The sequence below is a fragment of the Cavia porcellus genome, unplaced genomic scaffold (assembly GCF_034190915.1).
Source record: "Cavia porcellus strain 051 isolate PalLab524CR breed Dunkin Hartley unplaced genomic scaffold, mCavPor4.1 scaffold_28, whole genome shotgun sequence".
Lineage (NCBI taxonomy): Eukaryota > Metazoa > Chordata > Mammalia > Rodentia > Caviidae > Cavia > Cavia porcellus.
Window position 1 is genome coordinate 10987363 of NW_026947511.1, and position 26571 is coordinate 11013933.

The 26571-nt window shown below is 36.8% G+C and overlaps 1 protein-coding gene and 1 pseudogene across 4 annotated transcripts in view; both read right to left on the bottom strand.

Moving 5' to 3' along the window:
- Positions 1 to 26571, bottom strand: part of Minpp1 (multiple inositol-polyphosphate phosphatase 1) — a 136315-nt gene that overhangs the window by 45573 nt on the left and 64171 nt on the right. Inside the window, exons 5-6 of one of the 4 annotated variants that reach the window (XM_063239500.1) lie at positions 17598 to 17668; positions 1897 to 14765 (exon numbers count right to left, since the gene is read on the bottom strand). The exons of 2 other annotated variants lie outside the window; for them this stretch is intronic. In XM_063239500.1, the coding sequence (XP_063095570.1) occupies positions 14752 to 14765; positions 17598 to 17668 (85 nt within the window). In that variant the 3' untranslated portion in view covers positions 1897 to 14751. One more of the 4 variants, XM_063239504.1, reaches the window with a different exon arrangement.
- Positions 1897 to 17572, bottom strand: LOC134473850 (DCC-interacting protein 13-alpha-like; annotated as a pseudogene).

Here is a 26571-nt window from a genome sequence, read left to right on the forward strand (position 1 = left end):
TAGTCAGTCCTCAAAACCTCCCAAGGCTAATCTAGTGTACTTGGGAGCTGGGCAGGTCCTTGAACACTGGGAGCAATGATCTTAAAGTCTCTGGAGGCTTGGGATGGTGCTCAGACTCACCCCAGCCACCAGCTGAGTTTCCTGGTTTCAAAGAAGATCACTGGGCATGGCCTGGGCTGTCCTGAAACCTGCAGAGCACAGCCTAGTGTAGCTGGGATCTGGGTGGCTCCTTGAGCTCTAGGAGTGATCAGACTTTCTTAATTCTTTAACCACATATAATGTCTTTGTACAAAACCTGAACCATTTAGTGTGTGCATTTTCAGGGTATGATTTATTTTATTTGGTAGTATCATTTTTGCATATTTGCATTTCATCGATATCAATTTCATATAGAACATTGCCTATTCCATTGAAGCACAATGCTTTTTTCATTAAGGTCAGAATCCTAAGGGTAACAGCAAAGTATACAGGACAGTCACCTTTCTTCAGTTCTCCAGGAAGAAATAACATAAAAAGCCAGTAAACAGGGACTTCCCCTTGCTCACCCTCTCCTTAGATCCTCACTCCCTACAAGTCCCTTTTCCTCACAAATAACTATCAGAACCCAAAGATGCCAGGATATTAAAGCATATTTTGGGTCTTTTAAAGGGAAGGTCTTTAAATGTGGGAAGTTCCAATATGACAAGGAAAAGGAGGCAAATCACAAACAGGAAACAGAATGTTCAAGGGTAGGTCAATTGAACCTGTAAGTTTTTAGCTTAGAAGGAGCTAATAATGGAAGACAGCTAAGAAGTTTTGAGAAGATTTAATACTATGCATTTGTGTGACATAATAATGGTTTACAGAATCATTTGAGTTTTTACTGTATGCCTGGTACACTAAATGTCTTCTTTACATTAGTTCATTTAATCATTACAAAATGAATAAATTGAAGTTTAGACAGGTGAAATAACACATCCTAGACTTACAGCTAGTAAGTGGCTAAACAGGAAGTCTAGTGTAGGTCTATCTGACAATGAAACTTGGTGCCCCAAGCTGCTACATTAGTCATTTTCAGCAAATCAGATGAAATAAAAGAGTACCTCATCCTTAACATAACAGCCAAAAGAAAAATAATAATAGCCAATCCCTTTTAGAAGAATGGCTTTAGAAAAGGTGATGATTCTTAAGGTGGCTATAATAAAAAAAGATGGTCAATCACAGGTTGGTGAGGATATGGAGAAATTGGAAAACCTATACCTTGCTTACAGGAATATAATGTTGTGTGTTATATTATGCAAAATAGTTTGGTAATTCCTCAAAGAGTTAAACATAAAATTACCCATCTGACAGCAATTTTGCTACTAGGCAGTGTACATAGAGAATTGAAAACAGTGATTCAGAGAGCTCCTTTACACTAATATTCACAACAGCATTATTCCACCATAACCAAAAGATGGAAAAAACTCAGTGTCAATCAACAAATCAGTGGATAAACAAAATGTAGTACACACAATGGAACATTACTCAGATATAAAAAGGAATAAAATTCTCATAAATGCTGCAAAATGGAGGAATCTTGGAAAAATATTAAATGAAATAAGCCAGACACAAAAGTAAATTTTGTTTGATTTCATTTCTATGGAATATGAAGAATAGGCAAACAAGTTGGGACAGAAAGTAGGTTAGAATTTTCCAGGTGCTCAGTAGAAGAGGGGTTGGGGAGTTGTTTAATAGTATAAAATTTCTGTTTGGGTTGATAAAAGATCTTAGAAATAGTGGCAATGGCTTCACTACATTGTAAATTTAATTAATGCCATTGAATTGTACACTTAAAATAGTTAGACTGACAAATTTTATACTATGCATATTTTGCCACAGTAAGAAACAAACAGACAAATAAACCCAGAGACTATATTCTTATAAAAGAAATATTGGGTTAACACCCTTTTTATTCTTTATTTTATTTTATTTTTACTTTTTAAAAACAGATTAAGATAAAAGAGGACATAATATCTTTAACAAAAGTTTGTTAGAGAAGATGGTCCAAGTTTCTCTGAGGGTAAACCAGAAGGCTACTCGTTCCCTTGTTGGGACTGCCATGTAGTCAATGAAATTTCAGGCTCTTTCTTTCTTTCTTTCTTTCTTTCTTTCTTTCTTTCTTTCTTTCTTTCTAGTACAAACATCATGGACCTTGTTACACATTTTTTAAAAAAATCTAACATATTTCCTGAAGCCTTGTCAGCAAATAACTTGACAAAATGAAAAAAACAAGTTCTCTGCTCCATGTGTATACCATAATCACATAAAGATGAATTCTTTAAACCCAGTTCTAAAGGGAAATGTTGTATGCCTTTTAATTGCACATCACAAACCGCATCAGTGAAATGTTAACCAATTCACTTACATTACAAAATCACCAACTATAAAGAACAATTCTACACATTAGTTATAGTTTAATACCAAGCATTAACTGAAGAAAATTACTTATGATTATAGTCACAAGAGATGGATTAAAAATTATAATTTCTGTTTCAAAATTTTTATGCCAATTAATGTCGAATAAAACTCTTGTGAAAACTAAACCAAACTTGTCAAAAATAAAACACAGCGTTTACTGTAATTGGTATGTTTAAATATTTAAAGTACCACTCAAATGCTAAGAAGGTTTTTTTTTTTTTAGCAAAACAAACATTAATACTTTCATTTTATTCAAGCGGCAGAAAGTATTACAATATGTTTACTCCTAAGGTCTATCAGCATTTATAAGATTCAAATATTAAATACTTTGGTACCTACATATAATCACAATTAACTTGGTTGCCTTTACCACACAAAATTATGTTACATAGAATGTTATTCACACCCTACCAGCCTTTTCCCAAGAAAATTAGATAGCTACTATAATGTTATTGCTTCTTGATTGTGGATACCAAGAATTCTTTCAAAATTAAAACAATCATTGAACAATGACAAAAGACTTTAGGGATTTTTTTCTAGCTAATTTTTAGTACCTAGTAAGTTTTCAAAATCCTGAAACTATGCATTAATAAATAACTTCCTATCTATTAACTGTTACCATAGTTACAAAGAACTATTCATATATATAGCAGAATGTATAGCAAAATTAAGTGGGTTGGTTACAATTATCTAGGGGGAAAAGTCATTTCAACTTTGACCCAAGGGCTTATAGTATAACTTCCTACTTGCCACAATCTGAAGCAACAGAATAGAAGAGTATCTACCAAAAATTCATGTCTGCCTGGAAACTGAATGTGATCTAATTTGGAAACAGGGCCTTGGTAGAAAAAATCAAGTATAAAATAATGTCATAATAGATTATGCTGTACCCTAAATTGGTAACTGGTGTGCTACTAAGAAGAGGGAAGTTCAGACACAGAAGGAAAATAGCCATATGAAAAAGGAGATAGAAATTGAAGTTGGTGCAGCTAATGACAAAGATTGATTAGGATGCCTCCAAGTGTTAGAAAACTAGAAAAGGAAGGAAAGGATTTTTCACTAGGGCCTCCGGAGGCATCATGCCTGATGGCACGATCTCAGGCTTGTGTTCTCCAGAACAGCAAGAGAATAAATTCTGTTGTTTTTAGGCAAAAAAGAGCATTTTGTTAATTTTTTAAAAAAATCACTAAGTACAAGTTTTGAGTCAGAGAAAAGATATTCCCAAATCTAATCGAATGACCATTAAAGTATCCCACAACCAGAAGATATTCCAGAAGAGGGCACAACAGTACAAGATCACCTTTGCAACCTTCTCCAAACACAAAAGAAACAACTTATTAAAGCAGATGCTTACATAACTGCAGTGACAGAATAGCTTCGAGAGTTCACTGTGGTACTAGAGTACAAATTGAATCACCTAGAATTGTTGAATCTAGACATAACTTCTACTTGGAGTGTAATTTGGCTTAACCCAAGGACAATGGGTGAATGAAAATTCCTATGAAAATGACTTAAATAACTATAAATCTGTTTAGCATCACAAATTTGCCAGTACCTTTAATTCTAGCCAATACTTTGACCCAGAATGCTAACAGAGGGCAGTAGTCTATCACCATGCAATGCACCAGACAACTAAATTTGTCTCTTAATGATGACCAACTTCCTTATGAAGCAACAAATTTCATCTGAACTGAGGGGATTGATGATTTATACAGAAAAAAGGCTTAATGAAACAGAAACCTTACCAGTATAAGAAAAGTCTTAAAATCAGGACTTGCTGTGATTAATGAAGTACTGACCACAGAAGAAATTTCAACTTCAACAAACAGAATGATACACGATTGTGAAAACATTCCTTTTAGTAAGTACAGCATAAATTTTTAATCAAAGACTATCCTATGAATTTCTACATGCTTGCTGTATGTTTGGTAATATAAGTATTAATCATTAAGTCCATTTGGTATATAGAAAAAAGAGCATCATGATCTAATATACAATATTTATCCAATTTCTACAGAAAACAATGTACATACATAGTGTGAAAGCAGATGAGTTATATTTTGAGAACTAAAAGGAATGCCATTTTTAATGCGGAACTAAAACTACATATTAAAGAGCAAAAAGCTTTTACCTTGCAAAATTAATATTAGAGATTAACACCTTTGTAATTTTTAGTTTTTAAACTATATATACTATTTTATTCAATATGTTTAACATCTATACATGTACACATATACACATACACATATATGCCCATGTGGAAATATGGGCATAATTTCTATCAAGAAGATTTAAAATATGAGTTTAAAAATCACACTTTGACACAGAAGATAGTCAGTTTAGAAATGTCATTTTAACTATAGCACCAGGCTAAAAATCTTTCCACATTCATCTTCTATATCAGTGGTAGCAAACTTACAGCACACATATGGCAGAGAGCTGTTTATTATCACTGAAATGTTTAAAAGGTTTTCCACCACTGTAAATCTATGTTACACTTGGCATTCAATTACTTTTCAGTGTTTCTTGGAATTAGATGTTTTGCTCATTTGAAAAGTAGAAGTATTGAGTACTCGAAGATGGCGGATAGATAAGCAGCAGAATACGAGGCTCCCTGAGACAGACAACTCAGTTGCCAGAATAAAACATGGTGGGGAGGTCCAGACAGAAGAAGACAGATCCTCTCAATCCAGGAAGAAACTAAAGGAAAAAGAACTGGTCAAACATGCAGTCCCAGGGCTACCATTGGAGTAAATAACATTAGCGGCCACAGTGCCTGAACTCGCATGGCCACAACTTGTCGAGCCATCCAAACTCTCACCGCTTCAACCAAGCTGCTTGAACTCCCACCACTGGGACTCACTGGAACCATGGGCATGCTGACATTGGTCAGTGAGCCCAACGGAGAAGGGAGCTGGCAAGGGATCTGCATTGACCCACAGTGAGTACTAGGAATAAGACCCTCCCATGGGAAAGGGGTGAACTGCGTGACATGTTGGAATTGGGCAAGATGGGCAGGAACAAGGAACAGCAGTGACTTCAGTACTTCAGTCAGTTATTCCTTTCCCAGACCAAATTGGTGGGATATGAATGGCCTGGGTCATGCCTCTCACCGGGATCCAATAAGTCACCCTAAATAAATTCCTTATGCGTGGCACACACTACCACAGTGAAGGCCTCACAGGTTGATGGACCCAGAGGGGAGGGGCCAGCATACGCCTCCCCTGCTTGCACCTCAGTGACCAATAGCAAAGAGGAGAGGGCAGGAAACCCTAACCTCACATGCTTCAGAAGAACTATAACCAACAAGGAAAGGAGCTGGGACCTCCTCTATACAGCTGTTTGGAAGAAACCAAAAGCATGACAAGAGTAAGAAACAAGAAGAAGTCCCCAGCTCTCAGTCGTGGGAACATTGATCCAACAGAGGTAAATACAAAAGAGACTAAGTGCAGCAAACATGCAATATCAGACATGGCATCAATGGACATAGAGATACCTTCAGGACCTCATAACAAGCTCAAAAGTGAAATATTCAATCAAGTAAGGCAAGATATAAGTAGATTAATAAAAGAAATACAAAACACCTCTCAAGAGGACACAGATGGAAGAATGGAGGAACACAAAAAAAGGAGAGAAATGTTGGATGAAGAATATAAAGAACACCTAGAATACATGAAGCAAGTTCAAAGAGATTACCAGGAAATAAAAAACTCCATTGCATGCTGACAAAACTGCTTGAAAGAAACTAATGATAATTCTATCTTAAAATTCTTCAAAATTTGAAGACAGATTTGTAATGTGTGATCATGAAAGGAAAAATCTCTTAAAAATAACAAGGAAACAGGCAGTAACAATACAAAGGCTAGAAAACGACAAGAGGATCTATAACTTAAGAATAAAGAATGTGAATGAAGAAGCATTGAGTAAAAACAAAGGAATACAAAGGCTATTCACAGAATTAATTAAGGAAAACTTCTCAAGTATAGGAAAAGGAAATGATATTCAGATGTATGAGGCATACAGAAATCCAGCTACCTACAACCAAAAGAGAGCTACACTCAGACATATAATAATCAAGATCTCAGAAATTCTAATATAAGAACAGAATAGTAAAAGCTATCAGAGAAAAGAAACAGATCACCTAAAAAGGAAAACCCATCAAAACCATGGCAGACTTCTTGACACAGACCATCAAATCAAGAAGAGCTTGGAGCAAAGTATTCCAAGCCCTGAAAGAAATTAGCCTCCAGCCCAGATTGATATACCCTGAAAAACTGTCTCTAGAAATTAATGGAGAAACAAAATGCTTCCAAGACAAAAATGAACTGGGGGAATTCGCAGCCACCAATCCAACCCTACAGAGAATACTGAAGAACATTCTAGAGAGAGAGAGAAAAAAAAATACCAGGATTTCATAAACAGTGGCAGAGAGGCCTCAATGAATGGAGCAGAAAGTGGAATGAAGAAGAAAAGCAGACAACAGAAATGAGGCAGAGAAGGTTGGCTAGAATCTCTACTGTAGATGGGCTTGAAACACTGAAAGAAAGAAAGAAAGAAAGAAAGAAAGAAAGAAAGAAAGAAAGAAAGAAAGAAAGAAAGAAAGACAGGCAGAATAGATCAGGAGGTAGGGTCCACCAAGTTGCTCTATATAGGAAATATAAGTAACCTGAAAAAGGTTTTACAGACCAAAAATCAAATATGAGAAAACAATGCTCTATGTGACAGGGACCAGAGAGTAATAGGGGTAACTCAACCAGCACCTGCATATAGGTTGGAAAGACAGGCTTTGCAGGTAATGGAATACAACTTGAGATCAAGTCCGGGAGGGAGAGGGTTCAGATCCAGTTAGGTAAATAGCAGATTTGCTCCCTCAATCTAAAAACTGAAGGAGTTGGTGGAACCCCAAAATACACAGTGAACCTTGTGGGAGTGAAAGGGGAGGAATAATCTAAAAAAAGAAGGCAGATGATATTGTTAATAGTGTATCAGGATTTAAAATCCACATTACTCACACCACTCTATTTAGATAGATTATATTCTGTCCCAGTTTGTGTACCTGCAGATCTGAGGGCACAGACAGCTATCCCAAAAATAGCAGGATATAGTATGGTAACCATCCTTAATTTCCTATTAACTTAATCAGAAGCCCTTATAATTTATACTGTTTTACGATGACTGATTTTCATTGAATCTGGTTTGTTAAATTGTTGTTTAGTATTGACAAATTTTATTCAAAACTGTTATGATTGATAGTATCAAGTCTGAGAGTATAGGCAACTACATTGAAAATGACAAGATTCAGTACAATACCCATTCTGGCTTGATTATTACCTGTTTTTGAAATTTTACACTATCTACAATGTTTTGTTTTTATTAATATTGTTATGTACTGCTATATTCAATTATACTATGCCTGATGACATAGATAATTCTATTGAAGATAATGAGACAATACAGTAACCTTTGTAGAACACCTTGTACTGTGGTTTTATATGATTATTCATTTCATGTTTTTATAGGAATGTTTTGTTTTGTCTTGCTTTGTTTTGTTTCTCCCTCTAACATAGAAAGGATAGAAATACATGTAGAGACTCATGCATGTGTAGAACCTATAAACAGTTTATTATAACTGATTGTATAATGCTTGATGAAATGAAAACTACTTTGAAGAAAAAGAGACACTACATTACACAGTGCTGATCCCATAGTGTCACGATGTAAAACCCAGCAATACTATTATTCTTTGTTCAGAGTGATTGTAGCCTGCTTTGGTTTGTTTAATCTTAACATACGTGAAGATATGGATAACTGCATGGATGTTTAAGTGTCTAGGATTGTTAACCATATTACTAAGTTTTTTTTGGATAGTTGGAAAGAACTGTTTGCAGTCTTGCTGTTTGCATGTCCATTGTGTATGCTTCACTTTTGTAACTTGAACAACTATTTGTAAGAAGACAATATGTAATTATCAACTAGTGATTTCTTTTTTTATTTTAAAGAGGGTAAGATTAAACAGAACAAAACAGATCATAAAGAAACAATTTTAAGAAACACGGATTTCAAAGCAAGTCCACTGGAGATCTTCACTGCCTGTCTTATTGTCTCTAGTTGTCTTCCAAATAGTTGTCCCCATCTTCACACACATTGAATACATACTGAACCTTATAAAACTACTCAAATCATAACAAGATGATGAAGGCTTTTTAGGTCTTCTAGACCTGACATTAAAGAAGTCAATAATGACCGCCATAATGTCTTTCATTCTCTTCATAGTAGCTGTCCTTATCTTTATGTATGCTGAAATTGAACGTAAGAGACTAGACTAATATTACTCTGAACAGTGAATAATAGTATTGCTAGATATTATATCATAATGCTACCGAATTAGCACTGGGTTTCTTAGTGTCTGTTCTTCTTCAGAATATCTGTTCATTACATTGTCCATTATATAATCTGTTCCTGTAAATTGTTTAGAAATTCTCCCCATGTGTGAATCTCTACATGTATATCTATCCTTTCTGTATTATAGGGAAAAACAGATCATAACAAGACAACAAAACAAATTCCTAGAAAAACATGAAATAAAAAAGACATATAAAACCACAATATTAGGTGATCTACAGTAGTTACTATGCTTTCCTCTTGTTATTTTCAATAGAATTGTCCACATCATCAGGCATACTATAGTTTAACATAGCATTACATAGCTATTTTAATAAAAATACAACTTTGGAGACATTGTAGGACTTCGAAAGCAGTTACAAGCCAGAATGGGTAGCTTATTACATCTTGTCATCTTAAGAGTAGTTGCCTCTACTCTTAGACTTGATACTATCAAGCATACCAAATTTGAATAAAATCAGTCAAGGCAAAATGGCGGTCTAACAAAGCAGCTTCAAATAAGATCAGTCACAGCAAGACAATGTTAGTGATACAGGGGTTCAGTTTAAGTTAATAGGGAATTAAGGATATTTACCATAGTATATCCTGCTATTTTTGGGATCGCTGTCTGTGCCCTCAAATCTAGTATGAATAGACAGATCAGAACAAAATAAAATCAAGCTAAACACAGCAATAAGACTAATGTGCTTTTAAATCCTGATACACTATTAACAATGTCTTCTGCCTTCCTTTTTAGTCAATTCCTCACCTTTCCCCTTCTCAGGATGCTTTCTATATTTTGGGACCTACTAGCTCCTTTAGTTTTTAGATTAAGGGATCAACCCATTATCTATCTGAGTGGTGCTGAACCTTTTTACTCCTGAGTTTGATCTTGAGCTGTACTCCCTTACTTACTAAAGCCACAAGGTTTTCCTTCCTTCTAGCTGTGTAGTTCTACACTGCACAAAAGTGTCATAACTTTCCAACCTATCTACGGCTGCTGGATGAGTTGTCCCTATTTCTCTCCGGTTCCCTGTTACGTAGAGCATCATTTTCTCATCTTTGACTTTCAGCTTATTAACCCTCTTTCAGGTTGAGTATATTTCCTATTCAGAGCATCTTGATGGATCCTGCCTCCTAATCTACTCTGCCTGTGTTTCTTTTTGTTAGTGTATCAAGGCTGTCTATATTAAAGATTATAGCCCACTTTCTCTGCCTCATCTCTGCTATTCTATTTTTCTGCTATTATTTGTCCACTTTTCTCCTTCATTCCACTGTCTGCCCTGTTCATTGAGGCCTCTCTGCCACTGTTGCTGTAATCCTGGTATTTTTTTCTCTCTCTCTCTCTGTAGAATGTCCTTCAGTATTTTTTGTAGGGTTGGATTGGTGGCCATGAACTCCCACAGTTCCTCCTTGTCTTGGAAACATTTTATTTCACCATTAATTTTGAGAGAGAGTTTTTCAGGGTACATCAATCTGGGTTGGAGGTTATTTTTTTTCAGGGATTAGACTATTTCCTCCCAGGCTCTTCTCAATTTGAGACTTTGTGTTGATAAATTTGTCATTATTTTGATGATTTTTCCTTTGTGGGTGATCTGCTTCTTTTCTCTGACTGCTTTTAGTATTCTGTTCTTGTGGTGGATTTCTGGGATCTTGATTATTATATGTCTGGGTGTAGTTCTGTTTTGGTTGTAGGTGGCTGGAGTTCTGTATGCCTCATTTATCTGGATATCATTTATTTTCCCTACGCTTGGGAAGTTTTCCTTAATTATTTCTGTGAATAGTCTTTGTAATTCATTTGTGTTTACTCCTGCTTCTTCGCTCATGTTTTTTATTCTTAAGTTATAGATCCTCTTGTCGTCTTTTAGCCTTTGAATTGTTTCTTCCTGGTTCCTTGTTATTCTTAAGAGATCTTTTCTTTCACTATCACAAATTATCTCTCTTCAAGTTTTGAAAGGCTAACTTTAGTTTATGTCAAGGCATTTTGCCAGCTTTCAATGGAGTTTTTAGTTTCCAGGTAGTCTCTCTGGATTTGTTTCATGTATTCTAGATTTGTTTACATTGTTTGCCAAAGGTTTCTCTTCCTTTTCTGGGTTCCTCCTTTCTTCCATATGTATTTTCTTGGGAGGAGCTTAGCATTTCTCTAACTAATCTTTTTATATTTTGCCTCACTTGATTATAATTTCAGTTTTAAGTTCGTTTATGGGGTCATGAAGGCATTTCTTTATGTCCGCTGATGTTGTGGCTAATATTGCATGATTGCTATACTGGTTCTCTTCTGTATTTACCTCTCCTGGACTTATTTTCCCAGAGTCAGCAGCTGGAGGCTTTTTCTTGTTTCTTTCTCTTGTCATGTTTCTGGTTTCTTTCAGACAGGTGTGTAGTAGAGGTCTCTGGCCCTCTCCAAATTGCTTACAGTTTTTCTGATGCATGCTGGCTGGGGTTTTGCTGCCCTCTCCAATTTGCTATTATAGCAGGTGCAAGCAGGGATGCAGGGATGATGCAGGCTAGCCCTTCTCTTCTGAGCCAGTCAATTGGCAAGTGCCTTCAGCAACTTAGGCTGTGTTGTGGCGAATGCCACAGGGTCAGGACAGTTTCGTCCCTGGCTATTGGGTCCTGACCAGGGGCATATCTCACCCCAAGCAGATCCCACCAGTCCTCTCTGCGCCAAGGGTGGCTGACTGATGTCACCACAGCGCTGGGCTCTGCCCCACTCCAACATGTCTTTCAACTAGCCCCACCCGCCGCATGACCCAATTTCCAGCACACACAGAGAATTAATGCAGCTCTTCACCTTGGCTCCACTCCACACTGTGCCACATCCTCCAGCCAAGGGCCCAGGACTCACTAATTCCCGTTATCAGCAGCTGTGGCTTCAGAGCAACCTTGAATTACCTGACTCCATGGCACTCCCAGCACAATGCAGGACGGGTCTCAGTGAGTGTGTTGGGCTCCAGCCCCCCACTTGCGTTTTTCCTTCCTTTTTCTATTTTTCTTTTTCCTTCAGTTTCCTCCTGGGATCATGAGAGTCCCTCTCCACTCATCCAGCCCTCTCCATGTTGTCAAATTCCATTGTCTGAGCTGTTTTTCCCAGAGAGGCTCTCCACTCAGCTACCTAGCAAGCCGCCATCTTCCCTATTATCCAACTAGCAATTTCTTACTGTTTATTTTTTTCTCTGAAATTATGTATTATTTCTACTCTATTTTGTTTATTCTTTATTTAAATAAAAATTTAAAAAAGAAAAGTAGAAGTATTTACAATAATTAGTAGAAATTATCTTATTCTCATAAATTAGTTATTTGCCTTTGTGGACAGATATAAAATGGTCATTCAGTACTTTCTCAAAACATGGGATTATAAAAATACTAGGAATATCAGTCTGAAATTTAAAAGACTAAATTTTCTAAACTAAATTACTCTTTAAAATAAAATAAGTAAACTAAAGTCTGGGAAATTTTATTTTAAGCAGTAATAAAATTTTGATAGAATTTTCTGAAATACCATTTGATTATCAATAAAATTATTTCACATAATGCAGAAAACACAATGTATCATCCTATAACAGCTTTACAGAGAATCCAAAATATATTTGCATAACAACAAAAAAGCTATTTTAATGAATTCTGAAATCTTCTTTCAACCCATTAGTTCTCTCCAGCAATAATTGAAGCTCTATCCTGAGAACTAAGAATATGATAATAAAATGCCAAAGTCTATTATCAATCTTGAAGACACTTAAGCATCTTTTCTCATAGCATCAGATGTAATATATCAGAAAAATGCAAACAATCCAAGAAAATGACTAGAAACCTATAGCATCACCTGCTGCATCTGGAAACCTTACATTTAAAATGTGCCTTAATGGTCTACACAAGTTCTTTTGCACATTTAATACTGTTAAAGTATTAGAAACCTTGTAGAAATCCCCGTAGAAAGAATTTTAAATTTGTTTAGTTGAATGCTTCCTTGATACAAGAAAAAATGTTCCTAATGAAATGTGAGGAACATATCAGGAATGTTTGAGTCTGGAGAATAAATTATTTCTTATAAGCCTAGCGAATCACAATCACAATAATTTTATTACTGCTTAAAATAAAAGGTTTTCAATTTAAGGAAAAGTGTCTGAGTGAAGTTTTAATTCCTTAATCTATTCAGAGAAATAAGCAGATATGTGAAGTTTAATGTTAATATCTATTCCATTAGTTTTAAGGGAGGTAAAAAGCCAATGTAACCTAAGTGAGAAAGTTCAATCTTACTTTTCTCCAATTAACCTTATTTTTTAATGAAGCTAAAATAAATAAGCAAATATAAGCCTTAGTGTCTTCCCTGTTGTTATTTCAATGTAGTTGTTAGCTTCATCAAAGAAACCCTCAAATTCCAGGGAGTGGGGAATTGTTCAAAAAGCAAGTATAAGTTTATGCTTCTAATCTCTTTTTTTCCTTCTCCTGAATCACACTCTTACGACTTGAAGAAACTGCTCCTTGCTAAGGCAAGAAACTGCTCCTTGCTACTAGCTTGGTTTGGTCTACTGTGGGTGGCTATCAACCAACTTTGTTCTTCAACTCCTTTTCAACTTGTTTTTGTTTACTGAGTACACTCTGTTGCTTCTCTTTTATTTTATTTTTTTTGTGTGTGTGTTTCTGATGCCCTTCAATCCAGTTCAGCATGTAAAGCTATCTGTTCTTCCAGACTAACAGAATTACAACTCTTCTCCCCTTCATTGTTTAAGTCCAATATATAGCAGCACACACTACTTTCACTTATGTTCAGAGAAAAATCCAAAAAGCCTCTACAGGAAATATGAGGCTTATAACTTATATTTGTGGATCAATTAAATAGTCACATTTAGATAATAAATGTGATTCTGTTTTACAGGAGATGTTATGGATGACCCAAAGCAGCTAAGATTTGGCCTGTGGTTTCATAGACAACATCTAGATGGTTATCTGATTTCACCTCCCCAGAACCAAGGAAGTGGACAATAAATAACTGAAAAGAATCTTCAGTTTCAGATTTTGTACTCTTCTATATTCTGAGTGGATTTGTACATCTGCCTCCTTGGGTAGAGGCTTGTGACCAAGCTGATCTTCATGCAAAAGGGAAATGATGTTAAACTATACTAGGTTGCCTGAGAAAGCAGAGAATCTAAAGAGAGGGCAACCAAATTCTAAGGATCCTGAACTGCTAACTTGAACCATTAGTGACTAAAATTTTCCTGCTGGCTGCAGGCTTTCATGTCTTTGCTGGTCTTGATTACTTGTCTCTGATTACTGGGACAAAACACCTGATACCCAAAAAATAAAAGAAGGAAAGTTTTATTTAGCTCACTGTTTGTGGAGTTTCAGTCCATAATCAGCTGGGTCCAAGGTAAGGTGGCATAGCATTGGAACAACACTTCAAGGCAGTAGCAAGAGCAAAAAGGAGGAAACAGCCTCTTCTCCACCTTTATATTATACATAGGCCAGCACCTCCCCAGGGCAGGTGTAGCACTTACAAAATCTCCTTGCCCTCCTTTGCACAGGATGAGGATATTTACAAATTAAGGATACTGGTTCCCTACTGAGTCTCTCAGGTAACTAAATTTCTCAGGTTGACATAGTGTATCAACCATAACAATCCACCCCTTGTCAATTTGGTAACCAGACATATTTCTTTAAACTAGCCTCCAGATACAAAGGCATGCTCATGCTTAGTATTCTACAACTTGAATATTATAGCACAGCTTAATAATTGTTAAGAACCAGCATTAAGCCTATCAACATCATATTACATTAGAAACATAACATTTTGTCCTTGGATCCCCAAAGACTCTGCATATCCCTTTATGCAAAAGGCATTTAGTCCATCTGCAAGAGTTGCCAAAGTCTTAACAGTTTCAACATTGCAGAAAAGTTTAAGTGCCAAGTCTCCTCTGAGATGTAAGGTAAACTTTAGCTGCAAACCCCTGTACAAATGAAAACAAAGTTAAACACTTCCAACATTTAATGGTACAAGGTAAACATTCTCATTCCAAAAGGTACAAACAGGGGAATACAAAGGATTGGGACCAAAACAAGATCAAAATCTGGCAGTCAAATGTTATGTCCTACAGTTGCACATCCAGCATCTGAAGCAATCTATAGCAAATTGTAAGCTCCAAGGGGCGTGTGGTCTCCATCCCTATGGCACTTCCGGTGGTTATAGCTGCAGGGCTTCTTTCTTAGGCCCACTCTGCTTAATCTCTGCAACTCTCCTGAGATGATACATGCTCCTGGCTTTTTAAAATTTCTGGGTTCTTCACTGCACCTTTGGCTTCACATTCACAGCTTCACACACTGCCCTCTCAGGGGCACACTGCCTGGTTCCCCAGGCCCTCTGAAATCTGGGTGGAAGCTGCCTTAACCTAAGAACTTGTGCATTCTGCACGTGCTTAAAACCAGCATCATGTGGATGCTTCTCAGGTCTACTGCCAGCTAGAGCAGTACGCAGGCTTTCCTCTCTCTTGGCTATAGGGCTTGAATGCCTGGATCACTGACACTCTGAACCTGATTGTGAGGAACAAATTCTCTATGCCACTGCCATTCTGGAACCTGATGTGGCCACTGCCATTTTGAAACATGGTGCTATGCGGCTTTTTCCTCCAAGCAGAATCTTTCACTTTTGCAGTTTTTGAGGCTGCAAAGGACGGAGACCTGTCACCACTTCCTGTTGATGCCCCCAGATCATCTTTTTCTATTTTCTTCCTTTTCAGCAATCAAGATCTCAGCTCTGTCTTTACAGTCCACAGATTTCTGGCCAAATTCACAATGTTTCAAATCACCCTGCTGGGCTCTTTGCTATTAGTTTGCAACATAAGTGTGGCTAAAAGCCCCTAACAGTAGCCATGACACCACCTCAACATATGATTGTCTTGAAATTTCTGCCAGATTAACCAGTCTGCACCCTTAATCCCAGTCTCAGGCAAAGTCTCTAGATACAAGCAAAATGCAGACAAACTTTCTTCCAAGCCATAATATATATCATCTGGAGTCCAACAACCAATGCAGTCCTTCTTCGCAGCAGAAAGCTTCTGAGCCTAGGCTTTACCAGCAAGATTTCTATTAGCCTTCTGGTTTTCTGGGCTCTGACCAGAATCTCCCATACAGAATAGCCTAAGCTTTTTCAAGGCTACTCTTTCAGGTGATATCTTCAAACATTTTCAAACTCTTTCCACAAGCCATTCCTCATAGTTCTTGAACCACATGGTCAGGTAGAGTCACATCAATGGCTCCATGCCATGTACCAAATTCTGTCTTGGTTACTTTTTTCTCATTGCTGGGACAAAATGCCCGACATTGAAAATGAAGGAAGGCTTTATTTAGCCGTTTGCGGAGGTTTCAGACCATAACCAGCTGGCTCCAAAGCAGGGTGGCATGGCACTGTGCAACACTTCAAGGCATCAGCCAGAACAAAGAGGAGGGAACAAGTCCCCTTTCCTCCTTTATATTGTACACAGGCTGCCCTTCTCCTTCAGGGTGTAGCACTCCCAAAATCTCTGTGCCCTCCTCTTGCACAGGATGAGGATATTTACAAATTAAGGATCCTGGCTCCCTACTGAGTCTTTCAGTTAAACTTCTAAACTTCTTAGGTTGACACAATGTATCAACCATAACTGATGGAAAGATGGAGACAGAGTGACAGATTCCAATGTTGTTTCCTCTAGATTTTCACTTAAGTATATTTGTTTAAATATGTTGCTTATTGTACAGATCCATTTGCTTACAAAATTAAATATTTTTTCCATTGAAAGATCTGAAAAGAGTAACACCTGTCTTTGCAGTCCAGAGCCATTACTGGCAGTTGTCTGTGTCCATGGTTAGGCCTCCTGCTACCTCTCCAGATGTCTCATTCATTAAGTTTCTACCGGGTATGAAGTAATGTCTATGCCAACTAAATGGCACTAATCCTGTTTTATTCTAGCATTAAGGTATCCAGCCTTTTGGGTTAAATTATGATTAACAGGAAATTTGGTGGGGTCTGTGTCAGGAACATGCAAAGGATCTCTGGATACTTTTAAGTCCTTTGTTGTCTATTCATATCTCTCCATATCTCTCCATTTCTCTGGAAATGTTCTACACACTTGTTCCAATATAGCTGAAAATTCTTCCAGTTCTTACTGAGATTTCTAGAATTCATCTTAATGAAACTTATCTGAGCTTGCACATAGCCAAGTACATAACAACACTATTTTCTCCTTGTGCCACAGAATATTTAACACACAAAAGTAATACATTGTGGTCTAGTGTTTTCTCTTCTCAATGTATCGACATCTTCTCTCACCCCAAACTTTATCTAGTCATTTTCTCTCTTTTTGACAACTGGCTGTATCAGTTAATTGCAGCATCATGATCATCACTAGCAACCTGAAACTTTTTTTTCTTTCAGATCTTTTCTTTAAACTGAGTAATGGGGAACACCATGGTATCTGCTAATTGAGTGGAAAGTACCACATGACATCTATAACTTGAAAACTATTGTAAAGTATAGCACATAACTTCATTATCACCCTCTTCAATGGAAAATACTCTTTTCCATATTATTTTAAAAGTTTTTAAATGGACTATGTTGTTATACTTAATTCATTGTGTGCATCATAAATCTGATACATAGTTTAATAAATTGGCTCATTTAGTTGGAAATAATTGTCATGTCTTTTTCAAATACGTTCAGACCTTGTCTGGGGCTGTCCTCCAATGTCTGCTCGATAGGTAGCTTGTCTATGCCTGACAACATGGCTGAAGGAAGGCACCAGACCTACCTCCTTCTTTCACAGGCATTGCCACCAACATCTTCAATTTCAAGTACTTTCTTTTCAGCCATTCCCATTTCCTAAGAGATGAGAACAAGTAATACTAGAGGCTGCAGCATTGTACAAATGTCTGACAAGTCTTCATTTTCATTCTGATTAGTTAATCTCTACCCTAGGAGATATTCTCACATAAAATAATGCATAATGCCACTTCCTTGATTATCAACAGAAAAGATGGTGAGATGTAAGATTTGATCTAGAGGTGGATGAAATTTGTTTAGAGACTAATCTTTTGATCTTCTCAAATGCACATTATGTGGCTTTTTCTAACCTTAGAGGAATTATTGATTTTCAACTTGGTGCCATAAAAATTCAGTTGTCTTAAATCCTGAACTCATTAAATGTTATAATGTATCTTTTACAGGAAAAAACTAGTATTGATCCAGTTTGGTATAATGCACTTGGTGTTTTGTATTGGTAGAGGAAGACCCATGGTTATACTGGTCTTTAGGTAGCACATTTCCACAAATCCCCACATTTTACCTCTATAGAAGTCACATTACTTTGTTCTTATCACTAAATAAGCTCATCAGTCTTCAAAAATTAATTTGAATCCCATTTGGCTTCTCTGTATTAAAGTATGTGAAATCAGCTGCCATCTCTTGTCTATCACTGGAGTAATAAAAAGAAATCCTCTGACATTATATTTTTGAGAAGAGAAAATTAAAGCAAAAATGACACAGGAGATATGCCATTCATCTAGTGTCTTCATATCTACCATGATCTGACACGGTAGCTGGAGACAATTAAATAGCCATGAAATAAATCAGGCTTGTAGAGCCTGTTTTGCAGCCCCAACATTCATAAGATGTCCAAGTAGATAATCTCATCTGCATTATCTACACAGGAAAGAAACTGTGTCTCACTAAAGTGTTTTACTTTACATTGTTAAGAGAATATATTAGTCTGCTAAGAGAATATATTAGTCACATACTTATCCCTAAATCTGCACATCCACGGTTCCTCCCTGGCACTTTTATCCCCTTTCTCACTACCTCAAATGTCTTCCTCATTCCCCTTCTGTCTACTAAGGTGAGTAAACTGGGATCATGCTTCGAGGCCTAATTCCAGTGATATTTTTTTAAAGTAAGCCTCTCTGACTGCCCCATTCCTTTCTGACCTTCCCCACTTGGGCTTCAGTTGCCATTTATCTATTGTTTTATTTTCTTTGTGTATCAATATCTATCACTGGGTGACCTAGCATTTTTGTGCCAATTAGAAAAACACGCCCTCTCTGGGCAGGTGGACTTTATACCAGGGGACTTAGCTTTGGGGGCAGAGAACAGACTAATCTCAGCCATTATTCACCTATTATTATCTGTGTGCTTGTGAACACTGAATGATCTGCAGAGTCGAGGTGGCAGTCCTGATACAGAGCCTCCTTACAAGGTCAGGGCTTCGTTTGACCTCCTTTAAACTCGGCTCCTCATACTTTTAAAGCCAGTATTTATATTTTCACCCTTTAGTCTTCCATATTCTCCTTTGTACCTGTTGTAGTTGGTAATGATCATTAATTTGTTCACTTGTGCTAATTACTGGGTTTCTGATTAAGCAGAAGTACATTATCTGAGAAACTTATAAAATTATTGTGAAGTCAGCAAAGGAAACAATCAATAGAGTGGAAGAGACTGCCCACAGAATTGGAAAAACTCCAGCTACTTTTCAGACAGAGGATTAGTATCTATAACATATAAAAAACTTAACATCAAAAAAAAAAACCCAGTTAACAAATGGGCAAAGGAATTCAAGTTACTTTGGCAATAAGTTTATGAGAAAATGTTCAACATCTTTAACCCGTAGGGAAATGCAGGGTAAAACCATATAGAGATTTTGTTTTAGCTCAATCAGAATGGCTATCATCAAGAATGTAAAACAAAAACAAACAAAAAGCATGTGGAGGATACAGGAGAAAGGAACCTTCTAACCTGCTGGATCAAATGAAAGCAGTACAACAGCTATGGAATCAGTTTGGAGATTCCTCAAAAAGACCAAAAGTACCATTTGACACATCTATACCATTCCTTGGTATGTTCCTAAAAGAATTAAAGATGGAATAGCATAGTGTGACTTTTATACCCATATTTATTGTAGCACAATTCTCAATTGCCATGCTATGGAAACAGATGAATGGATAAAGAAAATTGATTGGGGAGAAATTGCTCAAAAGAAAAAAGGAACTAGAATGGATGAAAGGGGAAAGATGGAAGAGAAAAAGAAAAAAAACCCAGAATACAAGATAGTTATGCTACTAGTTTCTCTTAGTTTATGAAAAGAAAGATTTGCGCTAATATCACTTGGAGAAATTTCTATGCTCATATCTTGTGCTCTGAGTAACTACTTTAAAGGTAACAATATTCTATATATTAAAAAAAGAAAATTGGCATATATACACAATCAAGTATTGTTCACCGCAAAGAAGAACAAAATCATGTTATTTGCAGGAAAATGGATAGAACTGCAGATCATATGTTAAGCAAAATGGCAAGATGCACTCAAATACTACATTCTTTCTCATTTGTGGAACATATAAGTAATGTTAATAATAATTAGAGAAAAAAATTTTAAAAGGAGATATGATGAGGAAGTAGAAGGGAAACTAATAGAGATAAAAAAGATCATGGGGATAGATACGGGAGAAAGACAAGGGGAAAGATATGTGGAGAGTAAAAATAATCAGTGTCTTATATGCATGTACCAATATGCCAAAATAAAATCCATTATTCTGTATAACTAGAATGCATTAATAAAAATTGCAAAAAAATTAGTGTGCTTCATTAGTTCATAACAGCCTTGTTATTCACATAACAAATTCAAACCTTTAAAGTATGCAATTAAGTGGTTTTAGTATTTATCATTACTATACTATTTTTTACCTAAAATGAAACTCCAAACATTTCTTACTCACTTCCGTTGAGTCTCCAAGAGTCACTAAACTTTCTGGATATTTCTTTATGGATTTATCTATTCTGGACATTTCATATAATTTCAAGGCTAATCCACAATGTAGCATGTATAAGTACTTCATTCTTTTTATGGTTGAATAATATTTTTGTGAATGACTTTCATATTCTATTTGTCTACTCAACAGCTAATAGACATATGGTTGTCTCTACTTTAGGGTAGTAAGAACATTCAGGCACAAGTTTTATAAGGACCTATGCTTCTAATTCTCTTGAGTATACATCAAGGAGTGAAATTCCTGGGTAATAATGGTAGTTAACTTTTTGAGGAACTTCCAAACTGTTTTCCAAAGTGGCTGTTGCATTCTATAATCCCACCAGTAATAGAGGTTCTGATTTCTTTACATCCTCACCTATATTTGTTATTGTCTCTGTTTTATTATAGCTATATTAATGACTGGGTAATGCCATGTAATTGTAGTTTTGATGTATTTCACTAATGACATAGTTTTCTCATGATCAGTCAGACCAATCAACGAAGGGCAAGAATAAAGAAAGGTCTCACTAATAATCAAAGTTGGAATTGTAAATGTAGCCATGACTCTTTTCCCATTATTTGTTCTGCTTCTCTCTGCAGGAAAGCTGGCCTTCTTCTTTCACTACAGGTCAACTTCTTTCCCATGTCTATTGCCAGCTTCTGCTACCATGGAGGGGTTTTTCCAGGGCATTCTGATTTATATGCTTTGGGTCAGGCACTCAGAACCTGAACAATCAATACTGAACAGGAAATCAAGATAAGGGAAAACCATGGAAGCTCCCAGGAGAACTACATGACTGGAATGGGGAAGAGGGAAATGTTACTTGCAGTTGAAATAGGATTCCAATAATATGAAATAGTATATGTTCTTAACACTATTTTCTTTGAAAGTCAAATAGCATTAGATTTTTGATCTCCAAATGATTCTTAATGTCCTTTGGCCAAAAGCCATAGTCTTACTGACCTGAATGATTGTCAGATATATAGGAATATGTAGTTAATGGTCCTTAAAACACATATCAGTAATATTTTTGGTGTTGGTTATCAATCCTTTTAAAAATATGTTAATTAAACTATGGTATCATTCTGTTTATATATTAACTCAGGCTCTCTTCATCAAAAAAATTTCAGATGAAAACAGTTAACTCAGAGGTTGCAAATTGGCAGTTTATTAGCAATGTTTTCCCTAAAGAAGTTTGTTTGGCTTACTCAGTGTTTTTGTTTTTGTTTGTTTTTTAATCTGAATTCTGTACTAAAAATATCTGGAAATGTCAGATGGGAATCTGAATCTCTAGCTTTTCTTTAAAAATTAAATGATTTTGCAGCAACTTGCCCACATCAACACAGTGAGGAGCTGATCCTCGAGAGAGGCCATGCCTCCTAGCGTTCATCGTGCAACCCACCAGATACTGCCACTCCACTCCTGGATCTTTGCAGGTGGATGGGTTTGTAACCCCCAACTTGAATTATTTCACTCAACTGTCTCTGAGAAAACATATACCAAGGAACTAAATAATAGTTTCCATTTGTTGGGACCCGGGGGATGCACAGAGTAATAGGACATACATGGAAGATTCACTTAGTGTTGAGTGAAATGAGAATCTATTCTATAGGTGCTCAACGTTTGTGATCACTTTAACTTTTAGACTCCTGCATAAAATGTAGGCAGACTGAGACAGCAAAAATTCCTTTGCAAATCTAAGTTTCTTTTTATTAAATCTCTGTCTTCTTTCAAAGCAGGTGACTCCTAGTTAGCTTTAATCACTTCCTACTAGAGGATTAATTTATCTAGTGTAAGCTTATTATTTCTTCACCAATTGTCATAAAAAACCACGTTTTTGTAGCCAGGCATATTAGTAGTGCTTGTAATCTCAGCATTCTGGGAGGCTGAGGCAGGAAAACTGCAAATTTGAGCCCAGGCTATGAAACTTACTGATTTAGTGAGATAATGTCTTAAAGAAATTTTTAAAAGGTGGGGTGTTTGGATGTAGCTCAGTGTAAAGCTCCCAGGTTCAATTCCCAGTAGCACATATACACACAAAAATTATCTTCAAGTATTCTAGGTTAAGGCCATCTGCTGGTTATCTTAGTATATTGATTGTAAGAAATTTATAATCTTGTCCTTGTATCTTGACTAATCCATCTCAGCTTCTGATGAAATTAGAGACCAAAGTATTGAGCCATTATATCCAGTAACTGCCTGAGGTAGACACTGTGATATGACACCAAGGTCTTTCCCCAGGAAGATGGTCTTCAGGGGTCACCTCTGTTTAAGCTGCCTTACCCAATATTATGCCTCTTCCCAGGGCAATGACCACCCAAAGAATGAGCATTTGAGGATATAAAGTCCTGGCCCTCTACCCAAATCAGGGCATCTAAAGGGCCAGCGGAGCCCCAGAGCTCTGGCAGGGAGGCCTGAGGCCTTTGTTAGGACTGCGTCTCAGCTCAGCTCCTGCCTCATCCTGCTTTCTGTTGCCTTTCCAAGGTGTTGAGCCCAATCACAGCCTAGTAAACCTCTGCACCTCGTCACTGTCTCAGAGTCACTTTTACAGGTGCCCAAACTGAGAAGTAAAGAGGAATGTGAGTGGCATTTCAGAGGGAAGGGGACAGAACCAGGCTAGCAGGGCACAGGATTCATATTGCGGAATGGAAGCAAATTAGAATGAAGCAAGTTTCTAAAAGCCCAGCACTAAAGTTCTTGTTGATTCTCAATTGAGGCTTCCAGAGAGCAGAAACCAAGCAATACTGATTATCCTCCTTGCCCAGCACCTTTTTTTTTTAAAATTAAAATTCTTATGAATCCAAAGAAAGGAAATTTAAAAAGTTATACCAGCGTGAAAACTAGAAATGCTGTTCAGCCATGTACCAGATGTCACAAAGAAAATCCACTTACCAAAACCTGGATTGAGAAACCCAGGTATGTAACAGAGGGAAGTAAGTATTTTTTTGAGGGTGGGGTACCAGTTTTGAAAATCAAAAGTCCTGTCTCCTAAATTATAGTGTCTATTTTAAAAGATGCAAAATAAAATAAAAACAACAGACTACCTGAAAATAGGCCCTGAAATTTACAATTGGAACATTCTTAATTGAGCATTTTTACCCATGATCTACTGGAGATGAATACAATTTTCTTTTCCTAGTTTAATTAATATTTTAAAAGTAGAAACAGCTAATGAAACATTATGAAATAAAAACAAAGACATTTGCACATCTTTTTAAAAATACTTGAATGGAATATATGATATTTTTGCAGGAAACCCTATTAATTTGAACACATCCAGCTGAACTCTCAATAAAATTTAGGAAAATGTGCATCATTAGAAATAAAAGGTAGGGGCTAGGGATTCAGCTCAGCGGCATAAGCGTCTGCCTTGCAAGCAGACAGTGGTGAGTTCGATCCCCGGTACCGATTAAAAAAAAAAGAAATAAAAGGTAAAACAGGAATAGGACAACAAGCATGAAAGATAAGATGGTGAAATATAGTCAGGAATCAAAAGAACTATATGAGGGGGTTCCGGGGTTGTGCCGCGCTACCGGTTGTGTTCGCGGGTACCCGAGGGCGGAAGTACAGCAGAACTAAGCTCCGACTTCTGTGCCGGTGCTTTCTGCGGCTGCGCACACTCTGGACTCTGGCTGCAGAGCCTCTGCAGGACTGTGTGTCAGGTGGCAGAGCCCGAACCCCAGCGTTTTCACCTGTGCGGGAAGCTGGGGGACAGTGGAGGGAGGAGCCGGCGCTCGGGCAGGTTTGACCTTGGTTGAAGAAAAATTAGCCTATATGTACTTCTTTAACCACTGGAAGAATTACAGATGACAAAGATGTGCTTCGAGATGTATGGTTTGGACGAATTCCAATTTGCTTTACTTTGTATCAGGATGAGATAACTGAAAGACAATGACAACTTTCTGTTCAGGCAGATCTTCTTCATTTGGAGCCCATTTTGACTGAGCTACTTCCTTGGACCCTTCCTAGGGTCCAGCCTATGCTGACTAATTCATTCACTAAATGTTCATGGGTGCCCTACTGTTTGGTAGGTACTGTCACAGGTATTGGGGATGTAGTGAAACTGACTCCTAATAGAATGTGTGTTTCAGGAAGTGACTCAATTAGACAGTTATATTTTACCTTTTTTAGACTTTTTAAACAAGATTCTAAAGTTTTATGAATTCTTCACCACAGTCCCCAGCTAAAAGTGCTAGACTCAGCAACCTTTTAGCTGGTCCAACATGCAGCATTTCCTCATTAGCCAAGGAACCTGAGACATACCAGGGAAATAAAAAGAGAGGAAAACAGATGTAGAGATTGACATCTTAAAGATCCAAAAGTCTTGAAAAATGCCAACAACTATACTATTAGAGTGTCAAAAGTTCAAAATTGTAAAGTGTCAAAACTCAGATCTTGCTAACAGCCTTTTTAAAGTGTCTCTTATACACATTTTGTTTTTGCTATTGACAGTGTTAAGCAACTTGAAGAAACTTCTACTTAAAAGAATGTGTTTACCAATCTTGAAGAAGCTTCTGAATTCCTAACATTAATTTATCCTCTTACCTTTCCCACAGTCTTCTATAACACATATATACATCCAAAAAATATGCAGTCTATTCTTCTGTTCAAAACTTGTTTAAGTTAGAGCTTCTCTAGCAAAAAAACCCAACAATGTATTAAATTATAGTTTGCTTATTAGGTAAAATAATATAGGATGCACATTAAGTTTGAACTTCAGATAAACAACAAATGAGTATTCAGTATATGTCCTCTGCAATATCTGAGACAATCACTTTAAAAATACAAATTTAAATTTAACTAGGTGTTATGTATTTGTATTTGCCAAATCTGTCAAACATATTTGTTGTAAGTTTTTACATATGCTATATCTTTTTACCTATGGAAAACCATACAAAATAAATGTTATGCTAATTTTTTTTTTTTTTTGTACTTTTGAGACAGGCCTCATTATACAGTTCAGGCTGGCCTTGAGCTTTCTTTGTAGCCTAGGCTGGTCTTGAATTCACAATGATTCTCCTGCCTCAGCCTCCTAAGTACAGAGATTACAAGCATGTACCACCACCCCTGGCAGCTATGCTAATTTTAGAAGGAAATTGCAGTTCAAAAAGATACTAACAGCTTCAAGAATATACATCTGAGACATGCTACAATCAGAATCTGAAATTAGAACTGTCCAACAAGGGCCCTATTTTATACTTTTCCAGAAAACTAATAATACAGTATAATTGGTACAATTGTTATTGTTCAGCGCTAGATTTTATATCACTAGGATTTTATAATCATACAGTCAATGGAAATGTTCTCATTTTTCCCGAACCTAGGTCTTTTTTTTTTTGGGTACTGGGAATCAAACTCATGATCCCATGATCCCAAGTAGGCACTGTGCCACTGAGCTATATCCTGGCCCCTGAACCTAGGTCTTTACCTTGCTGAGACTCAGCATCATGTGCCTATCTTACTTGTGAGTAGTACTTGGCCTTCAGGGATCTGCTCAGGAGTTAGTTTAGGGAGAAAGCATTCTCTGGTTACTGCAAGAACTGATCTCTAAATGATCCTATGATAACACTTGGACAATGTACTGCAATTATCTTCTGGGGGGTCTGTCTCCTGTGGAAAACCCTGAGTTTCCAGTGATGGGGACCATCTTTATTTTTCCAGTGTCTACTATCAAGTCCTCAGTAAAGGCTGGAAGGATGAAGCACAAATTCTGGGGACCAGATGTATAGGGTTACTGATTGGGGGACAATGGACCTCCTGACTCTCAGTGAAAAACGTCATCACAGTAGATACTAGAAACTAACCTCTATCTCAGAAACCATAATTCTTTTACTACTTAACTTGGGAACAACTGCAGCAATTACATTTTTTTATAATGTTACTTACCTGTAACCTTTGACACTGTTGTAACTTGTACTACTGTATCATTATCTTGAATTGAGCTCTGGGAATGAATCAGCTTTAATTAAAATTTATAAATATCTA